The sequence below is a fragment of the Psammomys obesus genome, unplaced genomic scaffold (assembly GCF_907164565.1).
Source record: "Psammomys obesus unplaced genomic scaffold, mPsaObe1.curated_primary_1811, whole genome shotgun sequence".
NCBI lineage: Eukaryota > Metazoa > Chordata > Mammalia > Rodentia > Muridae > Psammomys > Psammomys obesus.
This window is the reverse complement of record NW_026585895.1, coordinates 12,399,709-12,412,775: the sequence shown is the minus strand read 5'-3', so window position 1 is coordinate 12,412,775 and position 13,067 is coordinate 12,399,709. Positions and strand designations below refer to the sequence as shown.

The 13,067-nt window shown below is 45.8% G+C and overlaps 1 protein-coding gene across 2 annotated transcripts in view; it reads left to right on the top strand.

The window, feature by feature from the left end:
- The first annotated feature begins 1,084 nt into the window (after positions 1-1,084).
- The window catches only part of Rapgef4 (Rap guanine nucleotide exchange factor 4), a 117,576-nt gene continuing 105,593 nt past the window's right edge, over positions 1,085-13,067 (top strand). For both annotated transcript variants that reach the window (XM_055600496.1, XM_055600495.1), the window contains exons 1-2: positions 1,085-1,163; positions 4,915-4,934. In XM_055600496.1, the coding sequence (XP_055456471.1) occupies positions 1,106-1,163; positions 4,915-4,934 (78 nt within the window). In that variant the 5' untranslated portion in view covers positions 1,085-1,105. The remainder of the gene's footprint in view (positions 1,164-4,914; positions 4,935-13,067) is intronic.

The following is a 13,067-nucleotide window of genomic DNA, read 5'->3' as shown; positions in this document are numbered from 1 at the left end:
TAATGTTGGCACACACAGGCTGGTGGAACGGAAAAAAATGGGATGGGAGGAACCAGTCGCATCTTGGCTAGAAGGCTCTTTAGAGAAAGTGCCATGACAACACTGTTTAAATCTTCCAAACGGGCCAGATGGTTGCCGGGGTACCACGTGCCACCAGCTGCCCATTGCTACAGATGAAGTCTTTTCTGCTGATGTTTGTATAACACACATTATGGGGTGCTGGCTCTTTTGATGCTGTTTAACATTTATGCATGTGTCACTGTAATTATAAACCATAAATATACATGATGCCACACGATCAGCAAAATTGCCCAGCCTTCATTCTGCAAGGGAGGAAGCTGCATTTGTTGCCTGAGAGCATTCACCTTCCATTCTTGGTAAATGCCCCTCCTTCCCAGCCTGATGCTCTCCAAGCCTTACCCCTCCCACACCCACAGACTCCTGGAGCTAATCACACGTATTGTGGAGCCCCAACTTTCAGAGCGTCCCTGGACCGAAAAAAACAGGGGAAGACAATTCAGGAGCATCTAAATTAAGCCAAATGATTTTATTTGACGACGTAGCAAAAGTGCTCTGGAGGTCACGTAGCACACAGGTGTGCCTCGTAAAAGGAAGGAGGTAAATGGAAGCGAGTCGGCTTCTTTCACAGAGACAGGTTCCAAGAGGCGCTGCATTTCTTTTGGCTTTGAAAGAGGCTGATTCGGAGGCATTCACCCTGGAGGTAGGCAGCGTGGAGACTGTGTCTGAGCTTGTAAATACTCCGAGTTGGTTCTCAGGTGCCTGTGCATACGGGGTGGGGCGGGGAGAGGTGAGAACCTCACCATTCGGTCCCTACAAATGCATAACGTGTAACTGAAGCGGCTGGGTGGAGCCCTGCCCTGGGCAGAGGACACTGTTCAGTCTCACCCAGGAAGCCTCACCCTGAACCCCACATCTTCAGTTTAAACCCAGACAGCCTACCTCCTGGCTGTATAAACAAGAGACCCGGAGGTTTCCTGACACCCAGGGTTTCTACTCTTTCACACTTAAATAAATGAACGCTCCAGGAGAGTAAGTACCTGTGCGCTGAGTCCGTGCTCTTCTCTTGCAGAAATACCGACAGTACATGGCCGGACTCCTGGCTCCTCCTTATGGTGTTATGGAAACAGGCTCTAACAATGACAGTAAGTGAAATGTGGACATTTCCTATCTGAAAATTTGTCGTGTGGTATGTGTTTTCTTGTGACTCCCCTGCGCCCAAGTGTCGCACAGCAGCATGACAGAGTGTGTGTAGCAATCCGGCAGCATCCGCTGGAGAGTGCACACATCGGTGGTGCTCTGCCTTGTGGGGTCTTCACTAGTGGGGAGTGGGCGGCACTGGTGCAGGCTGGGGCTTCCACACACTGGACGTCCGCATCACTTGGAGTGTCTCTGTGCCCTCTTCAAAATGGGATTCCTGAGGTGTGTTTGACTCATCCACATGTGGGTGCCCACGAACCCATCCCCTGCTCACTTTAGCTCTAACCATCAACGACAGAAGCAGAAGCCATTTGTTCTTTTAAGGTGTCCCCTTCCAGTTCGAGGCTTTTGTTAGGCTCTAGGTGCTCTACCGTGCAGGAAAGTGATGGGAAGCTTAACTTTGGCTCTCACTTCACAAATGTATGTGTAGCCAAGTGGTGTGTGTGGTGGACGTACACCTTCAATGGACACCAGCAAAAACACCAGGCTCCTATAAGAGACCCACCCCTGGCTGAGGCTTAAAAAGGGTGCTGGGGTCAGGTGTGTGGTACTCCTTAAAAGATTGATTTTATTTTTTATATCCATGTTTGTATGTGTCTCTGCACATGAGTGCAGGTGCCCTTAGAGGCCAGAAGAGGGCGTCAGGTTCCCTGAAGCAGTTGTGAGCTCTCTGACATGGGTGCTAGGAAACTGTTTCAGGCTTCTGGAAGCGCCTTACAGGATCCTAACTGCTGAGCCACCTCTTCAGCCCTTCTCCCTCCATCTCATCCCTTCTCTAGGTGCATGTGTGCATTTAGGTGCTCATGCATCCGTGTGCATCCGTGTGCATCCGTGTGTATGTGTGTGTGTGTGTGTGTGTGTGTATGTGTATGTGTGTGTGCGTGCATCTGTGTGTATAAAACAAAGTACCAAGCATGAAGTATCTGAAGTTGTGGTGCCCTGACAATCCAGACATGGATGTAGCAGGCAGCATTTCTACCCTCTCCCTTGTTCCTTGAATGCTACTCTCATTCCCAGTTTGTTAGGTTCTGGGGTGTCACCTTCTTGCTTGGCAAGAATCTTCAGAGTTCCTCACCTTCTGCCACAGTGTTCCTGTCACTGCCTTTCTCTACAGCCCCTGCCCTCTCCCCACATCTGCCTCCCTGGAAAGGGAACAGGAAAGCCTGAGGCCAGCCCTTTCTTTTGCCTCAATTCCATTTTTTTTCCTCCCCTGGCTAAGCCAGAAATAACCAGTTCACCAGGAATGCCCAAGTTAAAAAAAAAAAAAAAATCAACTGTGCCATCTCCTAGTCATGTGACCTCAGGCAAGACAGATGCTTCATGGCTCAGTTTCCTCCTAAAATTGTTGTACTAAATGAACCGAGTGTTTAAAAGAGTGCTAGACACACAATAATCGTGCAGAATGTATCAGCTATTATGGCCTCTTCCTCCCCTACCCCAGCTCCACAAAGTCTGGCTTCTGCCCAGCACTTTTAAATACTCCACAGATAGCCATCACCAAATAGACTCAATGGCTCCCTGTATTCTTATTAATTTAATAGCTTTCTGGCCCTGCTTTCCCTTGGATCTCAGGGCTCGGTTGCAAGATCCTTGTGTTCCTGTGTCATTCTCAGCCCTTAGAGTTTTGACCCTTTCACAGTCCTTCACCTTCTCGAAGCTTAGGAGCCTGAACTTGGCATTCTCTCCCTTTCTCTCCATCTCTCCATCTCTTCAGACACCAGAGACTAGCCTAACCTGCAACCTTCCTGCCTCTGCCTCCTTAGTGTCTCTGGTAACCATTATACAGCGACACCCCTGGCTAGGAGGCCTTTTTGAAAACAAAGGCTTTTCCATGTGCATTCAGCACTTCAGCTACGTGAAAGAGCTGCCGTTATTTCCCTTAAGAACACTCACTATCAAGTCATTATTCAGATTCCCCAAACTTAATATCCTTGTCACAATTGCTGAACTGGACCCAGGCAAGTGGCAGCTACTGTATCTGGTTTTGGTTTCTCTTTAAAAAACAATAATTATTATTACATGTGTCATTCATTTGCCTCTTTGTTCCATAAATGCTTGTGCAAGTATGTGCTACACCACGTTCATGAAGATCACAGGCTAATTTGCAGGAGGAGTCAGTTTTCCCCTACCATCATGTGGGCCCAAAAGATTGGACTCAGGTCAAGCTTGCAGCAGGCACTTTTACCTGTTGAGTCATCTCATCACCCCATTTTTTTTTTTTTGAGATAGAGTCTTGCCAAGTACCCCAGGCTAGCCTAGGGTACTTCCTGGCTCAGTCTCCTGAATACTAGGATTACAGATGTGCAACACTGATGAGCTGTCTTTTCACTTTGAGCCATCTCTTTCCCTCCTTCTCGCTGTTTTGAACTCCCCTGCCCCACAAAGCCTTTTAGTGGTCGCCGCTGCCGCCCATGGAAGGGGGCAATCCGAGCATCTTTACACCTTGGCCCAACGGTCTCAAGACCTGCGTGGCTGAAACGCCACCTTTCTGTAATCGCTTCCCAAAGGTGCCCTAAGAGCCAGCCGTTCACAAGTAGGCATCCGTGCAAGCTTGATTTCACTTAGTGAACGCCTGAGCGAGGCAGCCTGCTGTGCCCTGGCTCTCCTCAGGCAGTCCACTCTGGTGCCCCTTCGGACTGTGTCTGGGATGCTATGGCAGACGTGCCCTTCAGTGCCCCTGCTTCCTGCCTGAGTGTCCTGAGATCCTCCAGGTGAAGGGAACAAAGCTCTAACTAGATCAAGTTTTCAGATGATCTCCTCCAGTCTGAGGCCTCTTGCCTACTGCCCTGCCGCTCTTGGGATGACCACCGCATTCTGTTAAGGATACTGTGGCAATTGGGTGGCCATACCTGGAAACAGTGGCCTTAGAATTTGGACACACTGTAGTTTTGTGGTGCAAACCACTTCACACTGAGCCACTGGTTGGAAGCAAGGCCACACATTTTTTTTTTCTCTGTACAATACCACGTGGACCTGCTGCTCCGAGCTCGGTAAGCTCTGCTGAAGATGCGGCCTGCCACAACTGCCTCCTTACCGTGTCCACCAAGAGAAAAAGAACTAGGGCTGCCTGTGGTAGATGCTGATGTAATGTTTGTAAATGAATGAACAGATGAGTACACTGAAGAACAGTGATTTTTTTTTTTTTTTAAGCCAAGGGAACTGAGAGGCCGCTTGTCTCGAAACAGCTGCTGCCATGGTCAGCCCCGGCCCGAGCACAACAGGAAGGGGCTTTCCCCAGAACAGAAGTGTCCTAGCGGGTTGCCTAGGCTGCCCGCACTGGCGTCAGATCACGGGGGCGGAAAGAGGTGGTGTGTAACGTCAAGACGTGTGTGTGTGTGTGTGCAACCGCAGAATAGACCTCCCTGCCCTCGGCTCTGCGTGTCCTGGTGTCCAGTCAGTGCAGTTAGCTGCTTGCATGGTATAAATGAGTCACGGAGAGAGTTTTACCACTGGTAGGGTAAAGCATATGGTGGAGACAAAATAAGTCTGGACACATAGCTCTTTGCTCGCAGTCCTTTGATTTAATTATGGTGTAGAGCTTTGAAGGGTCTCTCTAAGCCGCCGTGTAAGCTTTTTTGGGTGTACAGATGGAAAACACCCAAGTCTTACGGGGCTTCCTTCCTAGAAGGATTTTGGTTTCGTTGTATAGCTGATCACACGACTCATGACCTCTTTGTGTCTCTTTCCTCCCTCTAGGGATTCCTGACAAGGAGAATGTGAGTACCTGCTCTCTCTGCCTAGCTTCTATAAGCTGTCGTAAGGTAAAACATAACCGTAGTGGCCTTCCGAGCAAAGGGAGCACTCCATCCACAGTAAACAGAGCAGTAAATATTTTTCTAATCTTACTGTGGCATCTTGGGTGAGTCCTTTGAGAGCAGGGTGGCTGTTCCAACATGATTGTCACATGTTTCTGGAATTTGGTCCAAAGAAAGATTATTTTAGAGATAAAGCATATAAGTACTAAGTGTTTTCTTTTCTCCCAGGACGCATATACATCAATAGAACAAATTATTAGAACAGTGTGGAGAAAACCAGTTGCTTTCCCTTTGTGGCAATGGAAATGATGAAGGGTCTCTTGATGAATTTGACTAATTAGATCCACGTGATCTAAGGCCAGCATTCTCTTTAAAACCTGAGGATGACTAATGGCTGTAATTGGCAGCTGGGAACCGGTAAGAGAGACTATTTAAGGTACAGCTTCCAGGCCAGTTGTGGTATTGTACCATAGCACTTGGGAGGCAGAGGCAGGCAGATCTCTGAGTCTGAGGCCAGCCCAGCCTACAGAGCGAGTTCCAAGACAGCCAGGCTAAACAGAGAAACCCTATCTCAAAAGATAAATAAACGAAGAAAAGTCCAGCTTCCGTCAGCACTGCTCAGGACATATGCAAAAGGCGTAGCTCAGTGGCAAGTCCCTCGTGCAGATAATGATGGTGTTAATTTTATTATATACACCCTAGGCTTCCACGGCAACATGGAGGCTTAAGGTTGAAAATGCCAAGGGCGATCGTAGTGATATTTGGTTAGGGCTCAGATGTACACCTTGTAATCCTGTTCTGGATTGCTGCACCTAAGTGGCCGTTTTCTTAATTGTTACCCTTCCCTTTCTCTGCTCTCAGTCCTGAAACTGTGGGCATATATACAGTCTTATTTAAATTCAAGTTATCTGTGTATTCCCTTTCAGAGAGCTGACTCTGTAAGCCACGCCGTTTTCAAAACGCTGGGTCCTACCCCGCTGCTTGAAACAGGGGTTCTAGGCTTAGCAATGCCACTATAAACGTCATACCGAATTTTGACTTTATTTAGCTCAGCAAAGCATTTCAAAGCCCAGCTTTGGGACTTGTACAAGCTACTCCGTCTACCTAAACACTCTTGTCTCATTCTTAATGAAGACCACCTCAAAAGTCTGATGAATGTTGAGTGAGATCGTTTATGGAAAGCATGGAGTGAGAGCAGGACTTCTTTTGTAATTATCATTTTCTCAAGCACTGTATCACTTTCTAGCTACTTTTTCTCCCTTCTAATCCCTTTGGTGGCCCTCCTTAAAATGCTTTTCTTTCATGAACCTTGCCGTCTATCTTCTGCTGTTAAAACAAAGCAAACAAAAACAACAACAACAAAACCCAAGTCTGTACGTTTAAAAAGCCCAGAGGACTGGCTTCACAAGATTCACGAGCATCAGGCTACAGTGGAGAGTAGCAAGCTGCTCCTGCCACCATTTTGGATGCAGAAGACCCAAAGCATCCACACTGTAACAAAGAGCCTTCGGAGTGTGAGATAAATCAAGATGGGAAAATGGCCTCGAACTTCCTCACCAAGGGACAGCTGGTGCATTGGAGAGTACACAGAATGCCTGAGCCTTGGGGGGCTAACTCGTTCTAAGCTTCAAAAGGAAATTCCATCACTTTTAGACTCTGGGTGACCTTTAGGTTGGGACCCCCTACAGTGGAACCCACAGGCGCTGGCCTGTAAGCAGAGGACCTAAGAGCTCCAGACAAGATAGGAATCTAAAGTATGCGGAACCTCAGGTCCCAACGAATGGTGAACAACATATTTTCCTGAAAGATTTGGGGGACTGGGCAAGCTGACAGCCTGGCGTTAGTGCTAGCAGAAACTGACTGGGATTATTCTCGACTGTTCTCTAGCAAACCATCAACCACATGTACTCTGAACTACCAAACAGAATAGATGTAATGATACCACATGCCATTTGGGAAGATCTCCAGTGCAGTCAAATATAAGGCAGAGGAGATGAAAGACATTCATGAGTAGAGTCGAAGTTCCAGAGAGATAAAAAGAGGCCTAAGAGCCTTAAAGTGGGACTAATTGAAATGTTTCCCTTTAAAGGGACAAGTTAGGATATGATGTTTTCTTTTATCCTTTCTCTTCTCTAAGTACATGCTGAGAGACACTGTATTCCCACGTGTCCCTAAATAAGGATAATACGCCTGTGGGATGAGACGAAAGTGCTCAGGTGATTGCTTCGGTGTCTGGACAGAGTCTGTGTAGAAAGAATCCATCTCCTCCCTGGCTTCCACTCAGAGTTTTGTTAATCACCATGTTTAACTTTTAATCAAACACAAGGACATGAATATGTAGGGGTTTGAACCGCCTTGCCAGCGCTGTTTTGTTTCCAGACCTGGTCTTACTGTGAAAGAGTCTTACTGTGCCGAAATGGGACCTTGTTTTTCATCACTTCCACAGAGCCACTTGCTGGATTGTTCTATTACCCAACCTGAGGGCTGGGGCCATCAACATGGGATGGACCCAGGACACTGGACCTATGCAATGAGGGAGAGAGAGGTATTAGGAAGAGGACTGTGGGGCGCATAATGCACCTGAGCTGTTTTCACACTTCTGTGGTTGTTTACACCTGCTGGTGTTATTAAGAAAGCCCTCTCTTTGATCTGTGTCTTTACATGCCAAATTTGACTGACCATGTTTAAAACTGAGGTTAAAAACCCCAGGTATAGGCTTTCCAGCTAACAGCTAGCTTTTAAGGAAAGGAAACTTTCTGTGAGATTTTTGTCCCCAGGGAGATTTTGTTGTTTGTTATGCTGAATCTGTAGACAGGCAACTGCCAAGAGGTTTTGTTATTTTAGAAAGTTCCATTCTTTCTGTGTGGAAAAAGCAGGAAAATAGACTCTGTGATCAGGGGGCTGCTGGAAAAAAAAATCCCATTTCCTAAACTACCAACATCTTCCCACTTGAAGTGTTCATTCCTAGGCAGTTGCAGAATTAACAGGGGTTGCCTGTGGGGGAAACAGTGAGCATTACAGCAGGGGCCCCTCGAATCTGATGCTGATCCCAGGAACCAGCAGACCTAGGTGCACCTAGGAAGGAGCAAGCGTGGCTCCTTTCCAGACAACTGGCAGGCCTCGTGTAAGGGGATTACTCTAAGCCAGAGTTTCCCGAACTCCTAAAGATCTTGAGATGTGTAGACAGAGAATTGGTTGAGGGAGATTCAAGGTTTTAAATCGTAACTTGGTAAGGACTCAGTTCACCATTTGTGAACTACCTCATTAAGGAGAGGACGGAAGAATAGATCAGGCAACTGTTACTCAGGATGTTAGGGGGTGTAAGCAGTGTTTAGTGACATTTCTTTCCCTTTACTGCTATCATTTGTCAAGGTTAGAGAAAGCAGACTGAACGTCTTTCAGCTATTATTTTACTGTCATCTTGCAATTCTGGGCCAGTTGAAGAGAAAGAAAAGTGTATGTCCCCATGCAAACTTAAACCATAAAAACCTCCATTAGTCCATTAAAACCAGGAAAACCCTTTCAGTTCCAGCTTTAGCACAGCTGCTGAGTTCACGTGGTTTTCTGTGGAGCACACTTTAAAGATCCTGCTTGTAAAATGCTTGCAACAGGGCCAGGCCCTGTGAAAACATCCTGCCCTGGGTTCAAGGCTTGCCTCCAGCAACTGTTTTCCTCTGTCTTGGGGTCTTTGTGGTTTAACCGGGTTCTCAGAGCTAGCACCAGTGAGATCTGAATGCAGAGGCTGCAAAGAGAGCTCTCACAGAACAGAACAACAAAATCCTGAAGCCTTAGAAAACCCTGAGCCTGCCTTTTCTGAATCTGAAGGGCAAATTGCTTATCGCCAGAGTGAAGATTAGATTTAGTCGGAGTGTTCTCGGGTCCTGCAACTTGTGTGTTATGTAAACACTCGTTTTGAAAGCTGGCCTATTAGGAAGGGTAGCCCAGCCAGCCAGCCAGCCAAGGCTACTCTGCCCCACCTCCCAAAACACACCAGTGACTTCATGGCCAAGGCACCAAGGACAACCTCAGCTCTCCAGCCTCCGAAGAGATGTTTGCTTTTGTATTTGTGAGTTATGCGTTTTATGGGAGGAATGTTCCTGCGGGGGGTTTTCTGTGCCTTTTCTTCCCTCCCTTCCTCGGCCATAGAAGTGGACAGTTGTGTTTCTCATGCCGATTCTCACTAGTTTCTGCAGTGACGTGGTGACTGAAGTTGTAAGATGGCCTGTAGCTGCTGTTGGTCTAGCTAGGAAGTGGTAGACCTAGGCAGCTCCTGAAAACTGGCTTCCTCAGTTAGTTCAGGTGTTCTTGACATCTGAATGTTTTCCGAGTTGGGGCTGATACCTGCTGTGAGTTTGTGTGGTGAAGGGACATGCCTTAGGACATCCTGGGTGGTGCCTCACTGGATATTTTAGAATTACTTTTTAGAATATTATGGTTCTATCGGATGGTTGTTTCTCATTTCTTCACGGTATTAAAATTTCTTGACACAGAGCTTACTCACTGCAGGTGGTTTGCTGTGCTTCCCTCACTGGGTTGTGTGTCGAGAATATTCTTGCCCTGCCTTCAGTGAGTAGAACTTGACAGGAGCGGGAGATAACAGAGAAACGGGGGGCCAACGTAGTGTTTGCTGCTCCAAATAATAATGATGCTAATGAAGGAGGCCTGACATCACCCCCATCTCCTGGCTAGTAGCCTCTTCCTGCTTTCATTTTGATAAATGGCTTGTCGTGAGATGAAGCAGTTGATGGATTCTGCTGCTGGGAACCAGCCCCATCGTTGGTGAGGCAGAAGAGCATCGTGCCATATCTATGCTAAAGCCCCGCCCTGCTGCCTCCACAGCTGAGGCTGGAACCTGCCCTGTTGCCCTTAGAAACCTTCTATCGTACACTGCAGAGAATCATCTTCAGCCTCATTGTGGGTGGCTAGAGCAATCTCAGCTAGCTAGAGCTAGCATTTTTCAGGTTTGATGTAGCTGAGTTTTTATCATTCCTATTTTGAGAACTTGTAACCAAATTGCAACTATGTCTTATGGTAAGGACAGTAGACAGTTTTTCTCAGCTGAGATGGACCGGTCTATGGGCTCTCTCTTTATATGTTTGTTTACATGTGTGTAGGTGTTTTGCCTGCATGTATGTCTGTGGGCCATGGGTGTGCCTGTTGTCCACAGAGGTCAGAAGAGAGTATTTGACCCCTGGGACTGGAGTTTTAGGTGGTTGTGAGGTGCCATGTGGGTGCTGGGAATCAACCTCAGGTCTCCTGAGAGAGCAGCCAGTGCTCTTAACTGCTAAGCCATCTCTTCAGCCTCTAATATTTAGAACTTGAATTTCATGTCAAGAAAGCTTTCCTGAGTCCATAGATAGTACATTTTAAAAAATAATTCTTTTTGCCCTTAGGGAAAATCATATTCACAATAGTTTATAAGTTGATAAATGTTTATAGATGTACAGATACTATATGTATACATACATATGAATTTGTATATGTAGAAAGATATGTGACTATTTCTATTCTTTTACATTTTGTAAACCTGTCCAATCACTGTTAGTACTATGGTTCGGGTTTGTGCCAGTTTTCAGTACTACTTAAATTCTTTCCACTACAATATAATTTTATTTTCTATTTTATTTCAGTCAAAGAATAACTTAGAAATATCCATAGGTATTTTAATATATCAGTAGAATATGTTATCAACTTGTTCAAAACTTTTGAATTTAATACACATTGTTGATTAATCCCAGGTTCTGAATGAAACCTGGTACTTTCCATCAGGTACAGCAGCCCCAAATGGAGGGAGACACAAGAAAATAATAATAGGATGCTGTTGGTGCCCTCAGGACCGCAGAGTGTGGCCTTAAAAGCTCTTCAGCCTTTAGTGAGAGTCCCAGCCCTGACAGCTTCTAAGTCTCCTCCTTGGTTTGTTATCTGTAGAATGAGGCCACAGCAGTTCACACCAGGTCAGGAATTGGGGAGCATTGTTGCCACACTGCCATCTGGTATCTGGTTTGTGGAAGTACACACAGTATGGCAGGGCAGGGTGCCTTTGGAGATCAGGGTAGGAGGTTGGGGGGACTCAGAGCATCCTCATGGAGAAAGAAGGGGAAATAGAAGGGGAAAAGACATTTTTGGCCGTGAGCATTACAAGAACAAAGGAACTGAGTTTGAGAACTTTGTTTAGTAAGTTTAATGTCATCAGATCTAAACTTAAAAACCTTACCCTCTAAACCTACTTTCCAAGGCATAGGTGCTGGGGTCCAAGCACCCTTCTCTTAGATTTATCTAATTTGTATCTAGAAGGGAAATTAGCTTAACAACGTTGGTTTTTCCTGAAATCCTGCCTTCTTTTTCAAAGTGACAGAAGTAGGTTGCTGATGTCCCGCTGTTCACTCTGACCATCATCTCCTTTCCTAATCGTGCGGTTGGTGCTTGCTCACGCTCCTGTTCCTTGCTTCCCCACATCTTTTGAGTGAATTATTTTGCCAAGATTTCTATTGAATTTTGCCCTCTTTTTCCTTCCTGTTCATCAAGGTCATTTAAAATTTCAATCCAGTTTTCTTAACTGTCAGCCATCCCACTCCACTGGGTGTCGTTTCTAAATGCGATAATAATGTTTTTGAGTCTGTTTCTAAAGCATGAATAAGCACGTTAACCCTAACAACATCCAGCCAAGGACCTACCCCTGTAGAATTCCATTTGTTTGTGCAAATTGATTTGCATACATTATAAAATTACCCTATCCAGGTTTGAAAACGAAAGTTGGAAAATGAAGCTAAGTCATTCAACCCGACACACTTTTCAATTGTAACTGGAGGGAAAGGAAGACAGAAAAATCCTACCTCAGGGGATATGAATAAGATTGAGTTTGACTTTCACGTGTTAGAAAGTCCTTGACACTTAGATACTATCAATAATGAGCTGAAGCTCTGAGGACTTCAGTTTTCTTGTAGATCAATGATTATGGCTCTCAGTGTACCCAGGAAACAGTCTAACAAGACAGTAATTACACAGTTTGGCAATGGTGTCAAGTGTAAACTGTTTTGTTCTGCAGTTCAGGTCATGCCCTTGTCTGGATAGCCTCAGTCCAGGGACCTCTTTCTAGGTGAGGAGTGGCTGAGCTGGGCCTGTGGGTCTGGCTTACACAAGCTCAGTTCTAGAACTGAGGAGGTCCTCCATCGTCATCCTGTTTAGAGCCTGGTCCAGTTTCCAGTTCTGGGGAGACTTCGTGATGACAAATGGAAAGTCATTCTTCTTAATGCCCTCATCATTTGGCTCAGACAGGAGAAGGGGAAAAAAAATCCCAAGTCACACCAAGTGCTGTAATTTGATCCCAACAAAGTGAGGAAACCGCACCCAAACCTTCCCCCAGTGAACCACAAAGATGGACCAGAACTAGAGAAGGAGAGCTGGAACTTTAGGAAAAGCTGGAGAAGGCTTGCCTGGGGCACCAAGGAGAAGCATGGACACTGCCACAGCACTTCCCTCTGGACCTTCTAGTTTTAGGGTATGTGAATTTTGTAAAAGATTATGTTTGACTAATCATCTTTTTTTGTGTCAAAGCATTGGGATAGGCCACTGCCGAACGAGGGAATTTGTAACATAAATGCAAGATACATCTGCCAGGCAATAAGACATTCTTTGAAATGACTGTATTCTCTCTTCCCTCTGCTTTCTAGCTTTATGATTTATAAACTTTTCTCTTTTGGGTATTTTTGTATACTCAGAAAGACACACGGGCTCCCTCTTGTGGCCATTCCAGTGTTTCTAGCATGCCTAACATTGAACTTTGAGTTCTATAGATGTTTGAATGAAATTGTTAAGAGTATACGTTATTTTCGAAGATTCCTAAGACTTAACAACATTCTAATTAATTCGAATAGAAAATACATCTATCCATCTGTCCACTAGTCCGTCTATCCATTTGTCCATCTATACACCTGTTCACCTGTCCACTTGTCCATCTGTCCATCTATCCATCTGTGGATGTGTAAGTTCTGTTGTGTCATGCTGGTGATGTTTGGCTTCTTGAATGCAGTCTAGCCTGTAAATCCACGGGAAGATGCGGAGCTCCGATCTCATAAGGCAGACAAGCACTCCCAG